General features: G+C 27.0%; 1 protein-coding gene across 1 annotated transcript in view; it reads left to right on the top strand.

The window, feature by feature from the left end:
* LOC132921217 (octopamine receptor beta-2R-like) overlaps nucleotides 1–22,648 on the top strand; it is a 114,950-nt gene extending 92,302 nt beyond the window's left edge. Inside the window, exons 3-4 of the mRNA XM_060984097.1 lie at nucleotides 11,986–12,222; nucleotides 17,367–22,648. Of these exons, the coding sequence (XP_060840080.1) occupies nucleotides 11,986–12,222; nucleotides 17,367–17,760 (631 nt within the window). The 3' untranslated portion in view covers nucleotides 17,761–22,648. The remainder of the gene's footprint in view (nucleotides 1–11,985; nucleotides 12,223–17,366) is intronic.
* Nucleotides 22,649–23,831: the final 1,183 nt, after the last annotated feature.

Raw genomic sequence — 23,831 nt, 5'->3', positions numbered from 1 at the left:
AATATGTTTCATAAATATGTCATATAAACCCAACAGATCACTAAAACATCACTCGTTTAAGAGAAGCAGAAAAAAAATACTACACAACTGGCAGGTAGACGCTGTCGTTATTGTATATAAGCCAACGATATTGATTATGCACACCGCCGAATCACTACACGATTTATAAAGGCCTTGTGCCAACGATGTGTTGCGATAGCGGACGGATCGAGTCGCGATGTAATTGAATTTGCGGGCGATAAAGCATATTATTATATCGGTGGTAAAAAGCGATTTCACGTAAAAATCTGTTCGTCGCAATACAATACAACACGGAAACATAAAGTTACAATATATGTGCTTGCTATTGTATTTACATGGCATTACGTATATAATATTATGTTATGTGTATTGGATAATATTAACAAAACAATATATGTCTAGGTTTTTCGAAGACAATAAGATCTAAATTCCGACAAATATTATACTATAGGAGCTTAACCTTTAATCGTCATAACTGTATCCTGGTCATTATGGTGCGCATAAAGTACAAAGTTTAAAGTTTTAAACGGTTAATAATGGTATGCTGGAAAGTTCTGTACTTTTGAGCAACTAAAATTTGGGTCTTGACGAAGTATTACTCAAATACATTTTTGTTTGACATTTTATTTTCCATTAGAGAATTTTATAAATAAAATGTATTTTTAAAAATCTAGTTTTTGCATGAATGCATAAATCAGATAAAAATTATCTATTACGCCGTGTATTGCTATCTATCACATTAATATTATATCTTACAAAATGTCTATAAAAAAATATATGATAATATTATATTTTGAATATATTCTGATAAAAAAAAAAAATGGCACACTTAGAATATTGGATAAAATGAATACTATAATTTAACTATATCGTCTATTTTAAATCTTCAACTTTTAGTTCTCTGTAAAAGTTTCTAGGATATACATAAACAGTAAATATTATATTATAATATATAAGTAAACAATTGTCAGCCAATGGCCCAGATGCCATGGCTTATCTTAGTAAAAAAATAAAAATAAATAAATAAAGTAGATGAAACTTTTACAAATTATAACCATCAAAATTGTTTTTAGACGAATAACTAATAACAATCATGTGTATTATACTGTTTATTCATATAGATAAAATAATTAATGTAAAGTAGGAACTTACTTCAATTTTCGCAGAAGAAAACATTTAATTGTGTAAAGTATTATAGCTTTCTTACTAATTTTGCTCAGAGTTAAAAGTTATTTATTTATTATAGTTTATTACATCTAAACAATATAAAAATATCCATACGACCACAAGAAAAATAATGATATGTTATTATACTTCTCTTAATATATTTTGCTATTATAATACTATATAAACATATGAATATATTAAATTTGTTACTTGTCTTATAAAATAGTATTTAACAATGAACGTTTTGGACAAAATAAAGGTACTATTTAAGAAAAAATCTACTAATACAAATACCTATATGAATCTACCTGTAGACTTTAATTGCAATTATCAATACACATTCATGCGCATTTTGTCACATCATTATTTATTTTTGGGAATTAAAAATATAAACACACAATTCGACCTTTAAAGTAGGTATTCATTAAATATTTTTTTAAACAAAAGAAATAATTTATTATTTAAAATTCACTCGTATATAATAAATTAAAATAAAACCTGTTGAAAAATTATTGTCTAATACTTAATTTACATTTGAAAATTTGCAATACAATAAAAAAAAAAAAATGTTTTTTATTTTGACAATTATATTTAAAATTAAATAATATAAAATAAAATTGATTTTAATTAATAATATTATTTTAATATTATTGTTTTAAAATGTATAGTATTTTACATTAAACCATTTGTTGTTTTTTTCGTGCACGCTTAAAATACTTCTGTTATTAATATTTCGTTCTTATTAAATATGGAATGAATATATTTCATTTTATATAACTCATTTTGATGACTATAGAGCGTGGATCACAACATTCGTCATAAATTGTGATATTATGAAAATACCTAACATTTTATAATATATAATTATAAAAAATATGAACCCACGGGATTCGCATAATATTCTTACTCATAAGTACATACTTAATAATATATATAATTTAATGAATGTGTTTTGCTAGTTACGGTTGTTTAACAATCATTATGTAAAGACAAACAACCTTTGTGTGGCTTTAAAGATAATATGAAACGTAAACGTAGCTGTTTTTATTAAAATTATAACCTTAGCCAAAACAAACTACAGTGATCAATGTTACGCGAATATTCCAAACATAACATTATGTTACCATTGGTATACAAAAAAATCCAAATGTCCCTAGAAAAATGTATGTTTTTGAATAATATTTGGTATTTTCAAACTACACTTTTGACGATTGAAATTATTTATAGGTACTATCATTCAAAAAAAAAAAACTTAAACATTTCATTAAAATAAGACATTATTTTGATATGTGATTTTATACATTAAAATTAAAAAATAAATATTTTTAAAATTAAAAAAATGTTTCTCGAGATTCGATAAATAAATGTATTTGTTAACTAAATAAGATAAAAATAGCACGAGATTATTAAATAACATTATTATATGCGGTTGCCTAACCATGATATAGCCAATATGTACAGTGTACACTCTATACATAGTGCAGAATCAGCAATAATTAGTTTATTATATCTACCAACATATTAATTAAGCATTATTACTAAATTATTTAACTGGAGTTAAATATTTAAGTTGTGCCGTGACATTTGTATGAAGATTTATCATATTACCACCGTCATTCGAAAACCGTTATGAAAATATCCGAAACCACAAAATGAAAACCTAATCTAATGGACGTGCCTTGTATGACTTAAGCGCCGTATTTCATTAAAGTTAAATTCAACGAGTGTTAAATTATTTACCGTGGATATCGTAGCGAAAGTCTAAGTAATTGCTCGCTTAAACTGTTTGTATTTTATAGAGTTTCTCCGCAGTCTAGGCCATCGAATGCGGCTTGTAAGTGTTCTCGACGTTTTATTTTTCCGGGATTTAAAGTGAAAAATGAGGCAATTTATTTTTTTTCATTTGATGAGCTACAAATTCCGGTGCATGATATAAATAAAACAAAGTCCAACTCAATAATTCAAAAATAATGATAACATGCAATTTTTCACCTATAAAACAACTACAACTGTTCAAAATATTGTACCTATAGTAATATCGCTCAAAAATTATAATACAGGGCTACACATTTTTTAAAGACAAATGAAAAATAAATTACTTGTAGAAATACACCACAACAATAAAAATATCCTTGCTAAATATATCAATGCGTTGTATTTTTCATAAACATATTATTAAAAATCCAACAATAGATTTGAGTGCAACAAAACTAGCACAGTTAGTGTTTTACGTTGAAAACCATTGACCTATAAAAATGTTTCTAACGCTTATGTATACGTCATATTATGTGAAGTATGAGCGAAAAACCACAGTTTTTGTGTGTGGGACCTAATTATCCCATACTCGCGATAAACAGGAGAAGACCTTTTGATTTGCGCTTCGAGAGGGCGCGCAATCCCTCAGAGAGCGTCGATCAAGTGCCCGACAAGTGAAGTCACTAACGTGCCAAAAAGGTTGGCTTTGTTGATTGACGATAATCGAAATTCTAGATGTACTTTTTCACCAGACTAGAATAAAAATAAAAGTAATTCGTGATGTATTCATACGACCATTTGCTTTAATATGGAACGCCACGTTTTAAGGAATAGAAATATTGTTAATACGAAACTAAAATACTGCCACAAAAAACAAGTGCCAATACATAAACAAATTAATAATATTATTCAAGGATCTTTTACATTTGATTATACGTTTATTGTTGTGTATATATTATATAATAAAATTTCAAATAACTTTTAATATTACAAAATTAATTAATAATAATATGTTATTTTAGCAATTTAAAAAGTGATAAATACTACTCAAATTTATAACCTATTACTTAAAATGTTATAAGAAAATATGAAAATATTATACTTCACTTTTATCTGTTTATTAGGTAACATCTTATTGAAATTGTGTTAACATTTTTTTAAAAGCTTTAGTTAATTATTATAATATTATTTAGCTACTTTTAGATTGAAAGGATTTATAATAATCATCATTATTTTTTATTAGTTAGATAATAATAAAAAACCAATTTAAATTTCATTAATTTTTATATATTAATTTAGTAATAAAATATGATAAAATAGTTTTCATATTTTTTTGCAAATAGTTAATTATTATAACATCGAAAACACCTCACTGTTTTTAGAAGATATGAACTATGTCACAGTAGTATTTTAAAATCATTATACACAAGGCATGTATTACTAGACAAAATTGTTGTTCAAAACTGAGAACTATACTAGTAGTTAGGTACATTCTGAAACGCATTCAGTAATCATTAAAACCGTGTATAGAATTTTTACGCTCCTCTTTTATACACTGTGTCAAACAAATACAAATTATAAATAAATAAAAATATAAAACCTTACTCATTTCTTACATAAATGTTATCATAATAATACGCCATTCATACATAACTTTACATTTCACACCATTAACAACAACAATGAAAAATATACTTGAATAGTTTTTAAATGTTTACCTACAAATCAACAATAATTCAACATGTCATTATAATTGGCAAAAGCTGTTAACTAAAAAAAAATATATATATACCACCACCACCAGACTTTGACCTGCGGGAGTGAGCTCATTTCACACCCTGTCCTCACCAAAATACTGGTCTGGTAATTACTCACTAGGATATGATTATAACACGTATTTATTAAAATATAGCGAATTCGCTTGGAAAGACGAAACCTGTAGCTACCTATTTTGTTAAATATTACTTGCATTCACTTCATAAGTTTTTGTATAGGTACTTGTTTATTGTATACATAGTTCACTATTTCTGGGCTCTATACGACTATCTCGGCAAGTAGAAAAATTCTCACGACTCGCCTCATGTGGAGTTATTTCTTGACACGAGGAAACATAAAACACCATAATAAGCACGTTATTAAAAACCGTTTTCGTCGGTTTTCTTGGTTTTCAGTCATATTGAACGTGTTAATTTATTATGACGGTATGACATCAGTCTACATACAAAGTAAGCATCTTATCGTTATTTCCGTGTCGTTAAATCGTACGGATCGGTATGTGTTGTGAATATAAACGATTTTTCTTCATTCTGATAGGCGTTCAAATATCTGACACATGATTAGAATGGAAACTAAGCGGATTTTGCCATTTTTCAATTTACTTATGGTAATTTTGAATTCAAGTGGAACGAAAACATGTCACCGATAATAACGTATAGTGTACTGTAAATAAACTACCAGTGCAGTCTTCTGAAATAAAAAGCAAATTTATAATATTTAATATACAAGTACGAAATTTATGTGTACTTAGCCACGTAGGTATAGTTCTACAAAGTAATGAATATTTTAACTGTGACATGGTCTTTATACTTTCCTACCATATTATCCTCTCTATCACCACTCAAATACGCCACTGATCTCGTTTATACACTTTTCATGCATCCACTATAGTCTATAACAATATTATATATATATATATATACACGAGTACAAAAATAATAATCTTAATGTACCTATAATATTATATTACTACAAAATCGATCATCAAAACCTATAAATATTTAAACAAACTAAAACATTATCAACGTAAAAAAACTTTAAGCATTTATTTTTAATGAACTCAGCATATTATGTTATTAAGTTGACATTTTCGTGATATCCCGAAAAACCAATTTGATAAATTTGCTTTAATTACGGTTCGTTTCATATTTTCTCTTAGTAAAAGGGGGTTTGTTCTCAAAAATATAATTATACTCTAATCAAAAACCAGGGTTTTGCTGTCAAGTAACAGAATGAAAATGTACTTCAATTTTTAATAACCCTATTTTGTTGAATATTTATAAATTGCGACATTGTAGATTGTAGAACTAATTAGGTATACATTTATAAGACCATACTATACAAGTACTTGAAGGCTTAATTCTTAAAATAGTGTTATTATTTTATTTGAATTCCGTTATTGTATTGAATATTTATGAAAATTTCAAAATATAATAAAAGTAACAAACGTTATTTTATTCTTAACCTATTTTCTTGTTATATTCTACTCTTGATGATTGTCACTATTTCAAAATTGTTGTTACCCAACTTTAACAAGGTACATTATAAACTAATCCTTTGAAATAATTTTGCAATGCAACCAGAATTAATTATGATAAATATATATGGTAACCTATAGGTCATTTATTTATAGAGATGTATTAAACTAGACTGTTCTTGATGACCTATATAATTAATTCAAATTCAATAAATTCTAAAAAGAAAAAAATGAGTAGTTGTTTAAGGTTAATCCATAGTAAATTATTGTCAAATAAAAATTTCGTTTCTTCTCTAACGTTTTATTTGATCAATAATTTATAATTTTATATTACAAAGATTAATTTCCATTACTATTTTAAATATATATAAATCGTCATTAAGAAAAGTATACGTTTTTTACTTTTAAATTAAGACGTATAAATATATATTAATTGCATTATTAAAGTTTAATTTCATAAGCTTTTAACAGATATTTTATCTAAAAAAAAATAATATTATTTGAATAGTGAATATCATAACTTTGAGGACCATCTTCAGAAAGTGTTTTATATCATCATAAATAATCTTACAACAGTTATTTGTTTCATCAAATTTGTGTATTTTTTTTTTATCATTGTTATTATTATTTTTATGTTTTTAAAAAAAAATAAATTTTTACTATACCAATATCATTTATTACATTGATGAGTAATATACATAAATAATTTGAACCTTTATTTTACCACAAACAATTTAAATTAAATACAAAATAGTATAAGAATATAATTTAACAATAAATCAAAGCGAAACCAAAAAGTGCTATTTGATCGTCATAAAATCTAATAAATTACCCAGTGTATCTAAAATATATTTCTCTATTTTCTTATCACTTTAACAGCTATTTAAACCATTATAAAGGCTATACACTTAAATTTTAGTACTAGCCAATAATTTATTATTATCTTTTCATTTTAATTTTGATTTATAGTGCATGTCTGGGAATATAGATTCTTCTAGATAAACTATTAATACATTCCCCATCTTTGAGTTTGAAAAGCATTGATGTGTTTACATTCTGTTTAGCTTAAATATTGACCGAATTAAGCAAAATCCACTTAAACAATGTTTGGCTAATAAATTTGAAACTTTCAAAAAGTATTTTATTACGTTTATAACTAATAAGCACACGTACCAACAGATACACGATATTTCAGTCTCTGCCATTACAATTTAAACAACTTATATAATACTAAATAATGATAAATTAATTAATTATTAAATTTAAAATCATCTGAATTTTATTAAATTATAAAATTGTATAAAATATTAATTGAAACATTTGAGATATTTTTTTTTTTAATTATACTGCTATTATTTTCAATAAATTATCTTTTTATGCGAGTAACAAAGATACAAAAATAATAATTTAAAAATTTTTTTTTTTATAATTTTGCTTGTACAAATCGTAAAGTATTAAAAATTGTGACTTGACATTCAGACTAAAGATTTATTTATTACTTAGCTGTATGTTATTATATAATATTTTGAATCTCATTGAAAATTCGTAGGCATTCAACCATATTATCATAGCCTTATACATTGACTTTTTTAAATTTATTGAGTTTTTTTATTTTATAAAATTGACACTTATTTATTGCCTTGGAATAATACTGTAAATAAAAATCACAAATTATTCAGTCTTGCAAATAGCTTTCGTACTTAAAAAATTATTTAATTTTATCAAAGAGTGTAACGTAATGACATAATATTTTTTTAAGAATTATTTTATATTTGATATTACCTTTCTAAAAAGCCTTATTTTTTATAATAACAATTACATAATATACATCAACTATAACAATAATTTACAAAATTACAAATCGTATTAATAATTATTTATTATATAATTTATGTTGATATTTAACTGGCAATAAAAATAACAGTGTATTTTATATTATTTAAAATATACTCTGTGTTCATTATTAATTACTTTATAAATGTATGAACTTATTTTAAATGCCAATAAATAAAACTGTTTGAATTTAAATGTTATTAAAAAAATTCAGAGAAATTAATAGTATTTAATGAGCTCATGAAGTAATCCTACATTCAATCGCCATTGTTGTCATAATACTCCCAAAAAAAAATAGTAATAATTCTACGTTTATTATTTCTTAAAAATAAAATATAAAAATAATTATTCTAAATGTATTTTAAATAAAATTAAAAGCGCTGTGGTACGTTAACAACAAAACTCTTCATACAAATCTCAAAATTCCTACTCTCTCTATACTCCCACTCACTATAAAAAATTCTACCCTAACACTTTAGCCCACCAAAATCCTCTAATATCAAATCTCTTTTCTCTCACTCTTCTTGGTAATCCTCCCCGCCGCTTAAAGCGTAATTGGCCACGCGATCTCCTAAACATATAATTGAGAAAAAAATAAATGATAAAATTATAAATATTTTACAACTAAATAATTGTTTGTGTTATGAAATACACATTATATTAAATTCTAATTTGTATTAAAACCCTATTGAAAAAGTACTTCATCATATTCTTATTTTTCATAAATTATTTTTAATATTAATAACTTAATCAACTTTAAACAGTTTTGTATTTTATCGATTGGAGTCTTAGAATTAATTATACAAAGATCTGTCTTTTCGGAATAGATATTAAAAATAAATTACCGTATTTGTATTCACCATAAGTATTAGTTTGTGATATTAAGTAAGTTTAAATCAAGTTTAATAACGGTATAAGTTTGCGATTACGGTAGAATAACATAAATTTATTAAATTTATGACATTCGCTTCAGCTATTATAAGGCTAAAGAAAAAACTAAAAATCTGTATTTTAATATTATTATTTTATAGATAACATTGATTGTACATTGTTGCACTATAACTAGTTGAGACAATTATTTTATTTTCAAAAGTTAAAAAGAGTAAAAAATGTTAATTCAACTCGGTATAGTAACATTTATCTATATTCAGCCTTGATTGGAAGCATTGTTATTATAATAACCAATCTCCTATATTTTATGATATATACATAATATAGGTATCGGTATTTTTAGTTCATTTTATATATGTTTGTATAAAGATATTTTTCTTATGCATAAAAGTTCTAGTGTTGACTAATTTCATATACCTACGTAGGTGCTTCTAAATATTTATATTTTCATACATTGAATAATATTGATTGACATAAATATTATTTTTGTGACTTATCATATCAATATTCAAAAATGTGTTTAATATTTAATATTTTTTTTCTTAAAATATATTATCAAAAGTGTTTTTATAAAACATAAAAATTGTTTGTTCAAATAATTGTATATACTTATATTTTGAGTTAGAAAATAATTGGGAGTCGATTACATTCAATATGTAGTCAAAAAATATTTAGTTTAAATTTAAACGTGCTAAAACACTTTATTCACTATTTTTTTTTATAAATATATAGAATATCTTAAAAATTGTATTACTTTTAAACAACACAAAATATGCATTTAAAAAAATGTATTTATTGTAATATTTGTATAAGTACTTAAAATATTTTTAATTGTTAATAAAAGTTAAATGCTTTTCAAAAACTATTTTAGTTCATATTTCATACAAAAAATACAAAAGAAAAACCAAATAAAATTGATTAATGGAGGGTATTTTACACGTTAAGTAGGCTACTGTTTTTGGCACCACTTGACTTTAACATGCGTTATATATGTATACAAAATTGATACAATAGCTTTCATAATAATCTATACCTAAATAATGCAATTTAAAATCTTCATTATTTTTTTTTTTTTTTTTTGAGATTTATTTAGAACTAACTACTTTATACGTGGGTCTATGAAATTAAATAATGAATATTTAACAAAATCATTTACAACTAAATTTTTAAAAATTAAATTTGTATGAATTTAATATTATAGATATTTTTAAATTCTTATTCGTACCAATCGTAATTTTATAAAAGTAATAACTGATATTAGTTATCCTAGTAAAAAAAAAAAAAATACAAAATACAAAATTAAATAAATTATAACTCTAACTGATCTTTTGTACGGGTCAAGACAGTCAGAATTATTTTTGTGTGTTACTGGAAAGTGTTAGAAATCTCAATATTAATATTTATAATACTATTTTTTAAATATTTTTTCGTCAAATACAAATTGACTATACTATTGTTACTCTCAATGAAATAGAACAAAAATTAAACTGTAAAAATAATTTGCACGAGATAAAATAATATGGATTTCTCATTTTTCCTCTTGCTTTTGAAGGACCAAAGTACGAAGTTTTTCCTCGCAATACAATTATGTTAGAAAAGAATATCTTACACAAAAGAAAACTATTTGTGTATTTTTCATAAATAATTGTATCTTTTCTCTATGCTATACTAAACAATATGTTTTAATGTCCATGATGTTTTCAGAAACATTTGTTTTGCTAAAACACAGTTTTTCATATACATCATATTAAGTATTAATCAGATAGAATTATAGTTTATAGTCATATAAAACGTTGTTTATAGTTTAGATATAACATCGTAATAGTAATTCAAATTATACAAATAATATCAATACATACAAATTTTATATTTCAAAAGAATACAAAATCATATATAGTATGTAACATTATTAAATATTAATAACGAATTATTATATAATAAATAAACCAGTACAGTCTTTTTGTTAATAGGAAAATACCATATTGATGCAATGCATATATAATATATATATATAGAAGTTTCCGTGTACTTAATCCCAAATAAACCTACTCAGCATACGAAAACATAAAAACTAATTTTAATTATACTTTTTCTTTATTTTAAATTAAATTTAAATTAACATTTTAAATAATTTTCAATGTTTCTGATTTATTCGATTAAACTCTGCTTTAAATGGTGTTAAATATAAAGGATTTAGATACAATTTTAGAATCTCTAAAAAATAAACCATAAATCAAGTACTATGAAGTGCGCCAGTTCATGAATCAAGTAAAAATAAATGAAAAAGGAGAAAATTTAAATTCGTACAAACATAATCTAATTTAACATTACTGTTATCATCATCTGTAAAATGTTTGCTACCTACCCGTTTTAGATGGCCAATCGTGAAGGTCTGCAAAATTAATGCGAACCTTTTCAATACGAAATCGTATACTGTGGCACCAACACTGAATATAATTTGTCCCCGTTACACTTAAGAACTCATTTTAACGTCGTAGCAATTTATCTCGAACGCCATGACGTCAACACGTTTCTACGTCGATTTGTTCCATCGCTTTGACGAAACAGCCAACAGGCATAAAATAAATTTAATCTTAAAAAAATGTATAGTATATATCTTTAAAAATTTTCTTTGCAAACGCCAAACTGCGCAGATACGATTTTCGTAAGGTAAGGATAGTATCATACTATCATAATAATATTGTATTTTCTATTAGGTATACGCACATCGATAATAATATTGTGAACCACAAATTGTATTCGAACCTTGTCTGTTATAGACTACTATAATAGCAGTTTATAAATATGTATCAATAGGATATAATGTATCAATTTATTAAAATCGTAATTTCCACGGAGACCTGAAAAGTCTGAAACGTTCTACACTCAGCGCATTAGTTTTCATATAGGTACCAAAATTATAAAATATCTTAGTTTAACCTTCTTTATACAAGAAATTATCAGATCATGCTGCCAAAAAAAGCAAAATCCTGATTATATCACTGGTCTATGGTCCAAATAGTTCATGTCATTTATTTCGTGTTTTTTTTTTTTTACGTTTTCAGGAGCAAAGTGGCCGCGGCGTTGCTGAACAAGCACCTACAGATCAATGGCATAAGCGCACTCGGAGCGCTGTCAACTTCGGATGCTGTGAAGGACGTCGATGTGGAAACGGATCCGGACTCGGGAGCTTTTCGACCGGCGGCCTCGAGTAACAAAATGAAACGGGAACGGAAAGCGGCCCGTACCTTGGGCATCATTATGTCCGCATTTTTGGCGTGTTGGCTACCTTTTTTTACATGGTGAACATTATTACTCGTATTTAATATTATGTAGCATAATGTATACATTTTTTTTTTCACATAAAACGTTACCTCTTTAGCTTCATTCCGGGTTATTCCGGGTTATTTTAAATTGTTTTTTTTTTTTAATAACTTGTACCGGTACCTGACGTATGATGTCGTACGTCCTTCGTGCTTTCAGGAACCATCGGGTGCATCTGCGCTTTTTTTTACCATATCAGGAAAAAAATATTTAATATTACAAGTCCAGGCAGGTGTTTCCAATATTGGTTATATATTTCACACTGCGGGAGACGGTAATACTGAACAGTTACGACGAAACAGTTTTCACTCATAAGCAGCAACTAACAACAAAATCCATTGAACATTCGTAAAAAAAACTGTTATATATAGGTGCATGAACAAAATTAATGAAAAAAGTTGTGTAGGTACGCTAATATAGTATCGACCATACTATATTTTCCATTATAATGACTTTTTTTATATACCAGCATTATGACATAAATAATATTCTTTACTATGTTTCTAATTATTACAAATATATAAAACTAAAAAAATAGAATTTTATCAGTATTTAAACAAGGACATGTATGGACTTCTTATATTAAACAGCTAAGTTGTACAACGAAAACTCCATGTTTTTTAATTTGAAATATAAAATTTCATCTCGATTAGTTCAGAACACTCGAAACACATTTTATGCAAAAACTATTGAAATATAACATTTGAGTTTTGGATCCCACATTAAAAATATTTTATCCTTCTTCACCACCTCTCAGAGCTGTATTAAGTTGGCCACCCAACCCGTCTTCCATCACACCGAACGTCATCGTATATACCTCACACGCCACTCCACATAAAAGTATGTGATATTATCTGCATATTAATTTCGTTAAACCCTAGACATCTCTTTTTAAGTCTACCTCGTCAAAAATATTATGAACGTACATGTATAAGTACAAAAGCTTCAGAATCATATTTTAATAAAGTTTAAACTATTATAAAAAAATATGTTATATAAATATAGTAAATACAAAATAGTGAATAAAATATTCGAGTATACATAGATATACCAAGAAATGTATATATTATATTTTCTCGACAACTGTTCAATACATTTATTAAAAAAAAACATTATAATATTTTATTTCTGTATCGTTTCAATGTCAAATCAATGGAAAAATTGTTCCTTTTACGAAAATATGTGTGAAGTTTAAGAAACATTTTATATTCTCCAGTGGTCTTCTAGAATTTAATCTATTTACACATAATATTTCCATTTCTCTAACCATTAAAGTGAATGTTATAAGCATCGAAGCAATGATAAATTATTTAATTCCGGAAATCATTCTGAATAAAGATTAGTTAACCCAAAAACGGCTAAGTTTTTTAATGTGGATACTTAATTTACAGTTTTTTTTTTCCATTTCCATTACAACACGGAAACTTATCCAATATTCAGCGGTCAATGTCAACTTTATAGTTTTGAGGATTGTGCGTTTTTCAACTGAAAAAAAAATATTAACGAAAACCAGTGAAAAATAAATTTCACGTTATCATAAAATCAATAACTACTCGCAGTTTAACACGTCACACGTACCTATTCAGTAATTTTAAAAATAAATGTTATCGATTTTAAGTATTTTTTTTTTCACCTCAGCTGTTTACCTTCATCACTGCACATCACTGCAAAAACGATTTCCCATGTTCAATGTTGATTCGTCGTTTCACTTCAATGAACTTGGTATCGAATTTGTTTAACATCAATGCACGTACATTCATTCTTGACAACTTATTCTAGGCCAACATTGGTAAAACTATACGGGAAAAAAACATCAACCAACACATAAAATATACGCTGAAATAGAATCACAATTTTTTATAGTATCCTATTTTATTTACTCACGCTATGTACATTTATAAACAAAATACATAATATATATTAATATTTCTAAATGGATTTTTCATTTTTCCCAAATCCATTTCTCAAAAGTTGAGCATTGAAAACAAATATAATATATAAGATGTAAAAATAAAGTAAAATGTGTTGTATTTTGTATTATATACAACATAGTTTTCTCTAAATTCTTATCGATCACAAATGTAAACTTTAGCTACTAGTTAAAAGTTAAACGGCCGATTAGTAGTGTACCATTTATTTTATGTACCATCTAGATAACACGGTTGACATTAACATTAATAACCTGACCCTTACGCAGCCAGTGCAGTTATCTATATTATTAAAGCAAGTAAACTAAATGAAAAATCTTTTCTTTGTTTTTTAAGTTTATTTATTTATTTAGGTACCTACTTTCTATCTCATATATTTATATATATATATATTATACATTACTTGTAGTACTTATATATTAAAAACAAGCCCATTCGATGGAAATATTTGAAAACGTCTAAACGAAAACCGAGGAAATTTTAATTAAAAAAAATCGCACAATAAAATGTCCAGGTGTTCAAGACCGATTACACAAAAATACCCAGTGCTTAATACAATATTATACTAATATTATTCCAGTTAAATTCTATAAATAATATAAGTTTCAGTAACAGACATACCTACTATAAGTGTTGTATAGTTGCACGTATAACAATTATTTATATATTTTAATTTTTCGAGAAATGTTCAAAAAGCTTTCTCTGCATATTTACACGACACTACTCTTAAATGGAGTAATGTTTCCACCGCATGAATAGAAACGGAATAAAAACGTAGATATTATATTTAGGCATCATTAATAATAATAAAATTGTTCTAAAAGCTATCGCAGCCGCGTTTTCCTTTACAAATCCCCCACCGCTGTAACACTTTGCAAGATGTTTGGTTGCAAAGGTTTGAAATATTACGATGAGTAATAACTCACTTAAATAACGTCTGATATTCCATATACGTGGCTTTTGATGTTCAGATTCTATTATTAGTCTCTTTTTACCAAATAATCCAGCAAAGAAAGAAGAGAAAGAAACGGCTATGACGTGATAATAATTTATCAAGCACCGCAATCATTATAATGTGCGTGTTGTACTGTGTAGGTATGTTATTTTATTTTTTTCATACTTAACAACTTGAGCGGAGCTTTTTGCATTCAAGTTACAGTCGCTCACGCTTTCACTCGTATTTTCTTCAATAGGTCGCATCCTAAGCGAACAAAATATTGTTTGTCGTGATTTGCATAGTACACGCAAAACAAATTTCTAATACAAAGCATATAATATTTCATGACTAACTCAATGACGATATAGTAAAGTAAAAAATTGAATAGTTTATATTCGTTATTTCTTCGATATTTATTTTCATCAAATAATTTATTTTCCTACTTAAATTGAATTAATGTAATAATTCAGTTTACTTTCCATTTGCTACATCAACGTTTTAAAAAACATTTGAATTGTTTTGCTTACAGTAAATATAAATAATACAAAATACAAAATCTTTACCTACTGACGTTTCAAAAGTTTACTTGTTATAAATTATAATATTTCAAATAATAACATTTAGACGTTGAGTATATTTTTAAGATTAAATCGATGAACTAAATGTATACATTTTACTGTTTAAGTGATTATGAAAGTCTTTACCAATTACATTTCCTACAAAATAAACTTTCCCCTTTCTTCATTAAAAAGAGTGCAAATATTTAAGCATTTTCGATATTATTTGGTATTCCTTCATTTGACAACTGCGCACGTTTATCAAAATATAACTTGAACATGAATTCAACAATTTTAAACTTATCGCAATTGTAACGAAATGAATAACCCTTCTGTCATTGGCTATTATTTAATAATTTATTATACATGTAACTTTAATATTTAATTAAATGTTCTTTTGTTCTATTTTATTCACAATAGACAAATAACTTTTGTACTACTCTGTATTTTTCAATATATAATACTTTACAATGCAAACACTATACACTACATGAATAGATATATGACGATAGGGCGTTAATACGTCATGTATTTTTGCATTCCATCCATAGACTTTATAATAATAGTATAAGGTCTATGATTCCATCACGAGCCGCATAGACGACATGTGACGGCGATTCGCGCTATCGGCGGGCTTTACCTGTTCGTTCTCTGTGCACGGGGCGCGTTAATACGAGCACACGGTATTCCACGTGCACTGCACAGAGGAATACGGACGGGGAGCAAATATTTATTGCTATAGTAAACTTACGAGTCCGACGGCGACGGCAGTCCAAGACACGCCAGTGAAGGATTTCCATATTATGTTGGCGTTATGTAGATCATACAGGCGGCGGTGATCAACAGGCACTAAGAATACCGTAGTACTACTGTTGTAGTAGACCGACGACAGCGTTTTCGGGATCCGGTACAGATGTGACGGTGCGTTAATACGGATTTATACATCGTATTCCACTCTGTAGCATCTGTGCGCGTCCGGCAAACTACGGCTCGACAATCCACAGTGCCTGTTAGTCACCACCTCTCTCGTCTTCATAACGAGCCGCCGTCAACAGGTACGCCGATTTGGCCTCTATATGATTACCGTTGACCCGTGGCCGCTGTGGCTGTGGTGGCAGTATATAGTTGGTGTTTCAGAACGCGCCATGTTCACGGTTTTATTCATCTATTTTAATATAGATAACGGTTTTGACGTGTGACGCCGGGTTGTTATTGTCAGAGATGATTTCTCGTTACATAATAACATAGTAATAATATAATGCTAATGAACTAACGTGTATACAATAATGTTAATAAACAAAAGGTTATTTTTACAAAAAAAACTCACGCTTTAAGTTTTTTCATACGGACATAATAATAATGTGGACATTTTGGTTAATAGTAACACAATACAGTATCTACCTATAGCTACCCAGCCAATATTAACCGTACGAAAAAAAACTACTTGTTTTTAAATGTTGCGCATTTGTAATCATTATTGTTCGTTTCGACATTTCCAGAGTTATACCTGTTTCGGGATTGCATGTTTTGCGTGGGAGTAGGACGTCGATAGACCACATTTTTCGAAATACTCTCCCATTCTCTTTTTCTCATAATATAATATAATATATGCACAAATCATCATCATTATTATTATTATTAGTTATTACAATAAAACCGTATATTTTTATATCGTGTAACTGATAAATTCGTGAATGCAGGTACATGATGAGCTCGCTGCTGGAAGCCGGTTCGTGGATGCCTCGGTGGGTAACAGTGCTCGTGTTCTGGGTGGGCTACTTCAACTCGGCCCTAAACCCGCTCATCTACGCGTACTTCAACCGGGAGTTCCGGGTGGCGTTCCAGAAGACGCTGCAGAGCTGCTGGCCCAGGTCTCCGCCGTGGTGTCCGCCGTGCCTGCGCCGCCGGTACGAGCAATCGCGCAACGACACAGCCACGCCGACCGCGGCTTTCGGCCAGCAGAACATGTACAACTACAGCAACGCTTCCGAGGTGCATTACATGAACCCGGCAACCATAGGTCTGCTCCAAAACAACGGCGGCAGTGGTGGCAGTGGCGGCAACGGATGTCGTACCGAACAAAACGTTCTGTAGAAAGAAAAACATATATATATATATATAATATTATAGACGTATAGCTAATTTTTCTCCCCGAAGATCTACGCCACGACGATCTACACCAGCAGAGCACACAAACTGTGCAAAGTGGTTATGGGGCTGTCGACTTATAAAATCAGAGGGGTGACGCAGACCCAGTTGGTTAGAATTGTTCAAACAAACTATAAAAAATTTAGTGAGAAAATCGTTGTTTTCGGTAAGCACAGGTGCAGGTGATTTTACCTGTATCATTTAAAAACATGCTAAATACTCCCGAGTCCTGACAAACACTGAAACTCCTGACAGTCCTAAACACTGCTGTCGCAGTGCTATGTGTGTGAGCCACTGACGACTATTATTATTTGTTTACGTATTTTTATGTCTACCTGCATAATATTATACACTACATATTGTCACCTAAAAGTCTCTAAGAGAAAATAATAATTTTAATAGTGCCAATTAAACCGTGGATTACGTGGTGACCGTACCGACTTATACTTTTATTGATGACTCAGCAAAATATCATCGTTTTATCCTGTATTATTATTATTATTATATAATATATCCGTCGACGATATTTCATTGTTGGACTGTGCGGGGTGACACATGCAGTGTATTTGTGACCTTAGCCCTAAATAATTAAACAAATCTCTAACTGTTGTCGGATCTCGTCGTCGCCAATCCAAATCGTTGTCGCATTCATAAAAATATAATAACATTATAGTGCAGGATATACACACATTATTATTACAACTATTAATCCCATTTTCCTCCGCACAACCCTATCGATGTTCAGACTCGTTTGCGTATTACAGTCATAACTTACAAGTACAGTACATAATGTATTAATGTGACCATAGAATCCAATAAAAACAACATTTTATGATAAAAATACAATTTTTAGAAAAAAATTATTGTGTATAATATTAATATAATCTTGTTATTAATGTAAAACCAAAGGTTGTGATACCAGTAAAAATGAAAATTCAGAAAAATAAATAAAGGAAAAAAACTATTTTTATTATGTTAAGTTACTTCTTACTGTCGTAAATAATTAATAAAGAAAAAGATCTACATTTACTAATTTGGCACTTGGTGACCTATTTTTCAAATACAAAAAGTTTAGTATAAAACAATTAAATATTTAATCAGAGATACACTTGTTTCAACTTTCCTCTTTTATAACGTAAAGTGGTTAAACAACACAATAGTATATAGTTAATCTATATACCTGCCTACAGACATTTAAGTTTATAAAAATAAAAAAACATTTTTTACAAGGTCTGGTTTTAAGTAAAACCTTAAATAAAACGTCTTTTAAATAAATTACGATTATGATAAAAATATATGTATATTATGTCTGTTTATATTTATGCCAAACTATATGCCTACATTTAGTCAGTGTTATTTACATAAACAAACCATCGACGTTTTTATAAATAGACACTAAACTTTTCACCCACAAATTATTTAATAAGATAGATACATACAACGGATATTTAAAACTACTGAAGATAATGTTTATAACAATTATTAAAACTATATATTTATTGTAATATATATCTATTAAAGGACTCACTAAAACGTGTAGAATGATAGAAAAAATATATAGTTAATTAATCAATCAATATAAACAAATAAAATATCTATTAATTATAATATTACCAACACAAATCATTTTACTTAAATGAAATATTTTTTTTTCTTTTTTAGATTTTATTTTACAAATTTCACAAGTTAAATTCAACTTATTTATTTTTAAACATATTGTAAAAAGTAATTTCAAACCCCAACTTCGTGCGGTTTATGCAAATTTTAATGACGAATAATGAATAGGTATTATCTTTTGTTAATCTATGAAATATAAGCAGGTATTTTGCACATAATTATTTTACCATTTTGCATTAACTGGGGTTGAATCCAGTTTAAATCATTTTTGACAAGCCAAACAATTATAGTTTTTTAATAATTCTTAGGAGAATGCAATGAAACGTTTTATTATCCTGTATCTATTGTCTGTCCATCTCATATTATCTATGTAAATATAATTAACAAAATTATAAATTAATGTCTTTCGAATTTTTTTAATTGTGAATCCATAAGATAAAATAATTAATCTACAAGTTTATACTATTATTATGAATATTAATATAAGTGCGTGTGTATAATATGAACTATTATATGTGATGTTTACCTATTCGTTAAAAAAATGTTTAAATTTAAAGTTCTTATTGACATAATTTTACTATGCTTCGAAATTCGAATACATGTTTATATTAATATATTATTAAAAATACATATAAAATAATTGTAACTATAACATTTGTGGAAAGACCATTTTTTTTTATTTTTAAATAATAAAAGAAAAATATTTACTTTTTTCCAATCTAGAGTAGTAAATGTTTTAAATTTAACATGTGAATATTATATACCTAACTCATAATATTGATAAATACCTTATATAATAAATTAGTCTATTATACTGCGTATAGAAATTTGTTCACGGGTTTTATTTTATTTAGGTAAACGATAATATGTCATAAATTCAAAATATTATATAGATAATATTCTTAGATATTATTCTTGATATTGTATTCGTGTAGAATATGACTAGTGCAATTTTAAAATAGAAAGATTTCTATTGAAACATACAACTTTTAATTCTTAATGAGAAGGGTAAAAAATAGTAGTTATCAAAAGTAAAATAGTACTTAACAGTGGAGGTATAATGATTTTATATACCCGTGCCTCATATAGAGTGTATCATTTTAGGTTTATAGAAGAATTGAGAAATATGGATATTTTATAAATTACCTAATCAAATAATAATGTGAATATAAGGTTTTTCTTGAAATATACCTAAGATTAGTCATAAAGAAATCGTCTGAAAGTTTCGCACAATATTATATTAATGTAAAAGGTACTTTGTACAATATTATACAGATGTGTCTATCATCATATTAAATTATTGTATGCTTGAAATTCGGTAGTAATTACATGCACTTAATAATATTATATCTTTAATTTGGTACCTATCTTATTGGCCATCATATCTTCATATTGGTTTTAGTAGTGTGTGTTGTGTGTGTTTATAATGATTAATGAATCTCTGTTATTTGGAGGCTGAATTTATGTTGGGTAAGGATGTTAGTTAATAAGTATTTACTGTTTAGGGAAAAGCGTTTTGGTTTACCATGCGCTCGTCCCGTATTACATAATCGTTTGTCGGTATGTGTTTCTGTGTAATGTAGGTAGATACTGTATAACTGTATAGCTTAAATCGTTGGCGTGTGTGGGGGGGGTCCTATTTAAGGGAATCCGGAAAACGGAGAGTAAATGTTGTTTGTACAGATTTTGTTTCGTTAACTTAAATTCTCCAAGACAGAGTTACACCAATAAGAGGGTGCAAGTGGGTTAATGTGTTCCTGTACCTACCTACAGATTAGATGAAGTATTTAATGGATTTTCATCATGAAGCACTATATATAATATATATATTGCTCTTTCATCTGCCGAATCTGCTTAAATAATCTTATCATTAATGAGTTGATCTGCACATCTGCTATAGGTACCATAGTACATAACATATGTGTGCATTGATTGAGTATAATGTGAAGATGAGATTTCACCTGGTTACAACGACAACATTTGAATATATTATGTATACAACTGTAGTATCCAGAAAATTGAGCATGTAAATGTTTTGTCAATAATTAGGTACGCCGTGGACGAAACGAACACTGATCGAAACGTAGATTTACGTTTAGGTCATCTGCGGATAACCTAACATAAAATTATCAAAATATATTATAACACATCGAATGGCAAAATTAATATATTATGACAAAGTCAAAGGCAAAGTACAAAATATTTCTAACATACAATAATAATATTATTATATTATAATAACATTCCGTCTTTATTATAAGTATATAATTTATATATAATCAAAAACATAAGGTTTAACAAATTTACAAATTTACAATGTATCATGTAGTATCTACTTAACAATAAATCTGGTGTGCAGCTTGATTGATGTAACATTATTTTATCATATTATACCTAGTACCTACACTATAAAATATTGTATACTGCTAATATGATTAGAATATGTCCATATAGTATATGTATTTTTTTTTTAAATTATAAAATAGCTCTTCTAACAAACCACCTCGTGTTATCTAGTTGACAGTTGTACGATTGAAACGTGTTTTTAGTTTTTAAGTAAATATTGTATAATACGCGACCGTCCTGTAGAAATATGTAATTACTTATTAATATTATAAAATATCTTATACAATACACATATTATAACATCCTATTAAATTTAAATGTAATTTGTATTTTGTGTATAATTTTCCATATAAATACGTATATTACCTACTTATCTAATTACTCACGTTAAGCTTTCACTTGATTTAGTATTTTTTCTTTTCTTTTTTTTTTTTGTATATACCTACCTGTTAAAAATTACCAAATAATAATTAGTAATTCGTAAATGTTAAATTATTATATGTGTTAAAAAATTAATTGGACCAAAGCAATATGTAACAAATTAAGTAATGTAATGAAAGTTTTAACTTTTTACATTATTAATTTTCAAGAATAAATAAACGAAAAAATCTAAAAATATGTACAAATTAATAATTATCGTAAAAATATAATATTTAAAAATGTAAGGGTAATATTTACATGTAAATTATATTATAATCACATTCAATACTTCGACAACTCATTACACACAAACTGTAATATGACTTCCCCACCTTGTTTATACATTATTTTATTATTATAACAGTAAAATAAAATGTGTATCATCATGCATTGATTGTATGTAATATACGTTACGATTTACGGCTATAAATATATTTATTTTATACATGTATTATGATTATAAATTTACATTTCGACATTAATTAGTAAGATACCTTGTAAGTTATAAGTTTGTACTTTATAACCATTAGCATATGTATGTGTTTGTTATTTGTGTCACATTAATGGTTGTTATTAAATTTAATTAATATTTAAAAATATATATAATTCATGATGTGATACCTACTGATGTTTAACGACCTATTTTAAAGTCAAACTCAAACAACTACATGTTAAACGTTATAAAAGATATATAATCAATTTGCTGAAAAGTTAAATTAAACTATAGTAGGTACCTATGTATTATGTACCTTATAAGTGACAAGTATATGTATTATTCGGGGTAATCGTAAAATATGTAAATTACAAAAACGTGAACACACCATATACTCATATTATGGTTCTATGAATTTTCTAATGCTAAAATCATTTTATTCCGAGAGTAGAGATGATAAATTGATTTTAAAAAAATGTGAGTTTTTTCTGTCCATCATCCAGAATTCCCCTTCGGGGCAGAAAAAATGCTTCGATTTTCAAAAATGAGGGTGGTTTCTGGTAGAAAAATAGATCTATTTGGTACTTTGGAGGAGTAAAAAGTAAAAAATTATCAATATTCTTTTTATAATCGAAAAAAAAAACAAAATAAAAAAACTGGAATTTTTACGTCTAAAAATATACATCTAAAAACTCATAACAAACAGTACAGTTGTGGCAACAATAAGCAAGAAAAGTAATAATAAAGCACACAATTCAAACCATAAAAAACAAATACGTGAATTCACAAAAAGTAATATCAAATTACGTTTATATCTAAGCTAATAATATATAAAATATGTATTTACGTTTAAAACCATAAAATGCATAGATTTTTTAACATTGTTTTCAATTTTAAAATGTTTGACAAATATATGATTGTGTATACAATTTCTAACATATAATATTCAAATAAAATGTTCTATTTGCGTTCTAGTTTTCCGTATTTTCTGAGTATAAATTTCGTTAAACTTAAAATATTACTGTTGAAATGAATTTCTTTAAATCAGTGCACAACTTGAGAATAATACTATTTTGTACTTGTTTGTTTGTATTAGGTAGGTATATTATTGATATGTGTATTTACTGTATTTTCCTCTCACATTCTCCAAAAACGAAGGTATCCGGTGAATTGGTTAAAACGAATAATGATACTCACTGAA

Source organism: Rhopalosiphum padi, chromosome 2, assembly GCF_020882245.1.
Source record: "Rhopalosiphum padi isolate XX-2018 chromosome 2, ASM2088224v1, whole genome shotgun sequence".
Taxonomy (NCBI): domain Eukaryota; kingdom Metazoa; phylum Arthropoda; class Insecta; order Hemiptera; family Aphididae; genus Rhopalosiphum; species Rhopalosiphum padi.
This window is presented reverse-complemented; position numbering and strand designations above follow the sequence as displayed.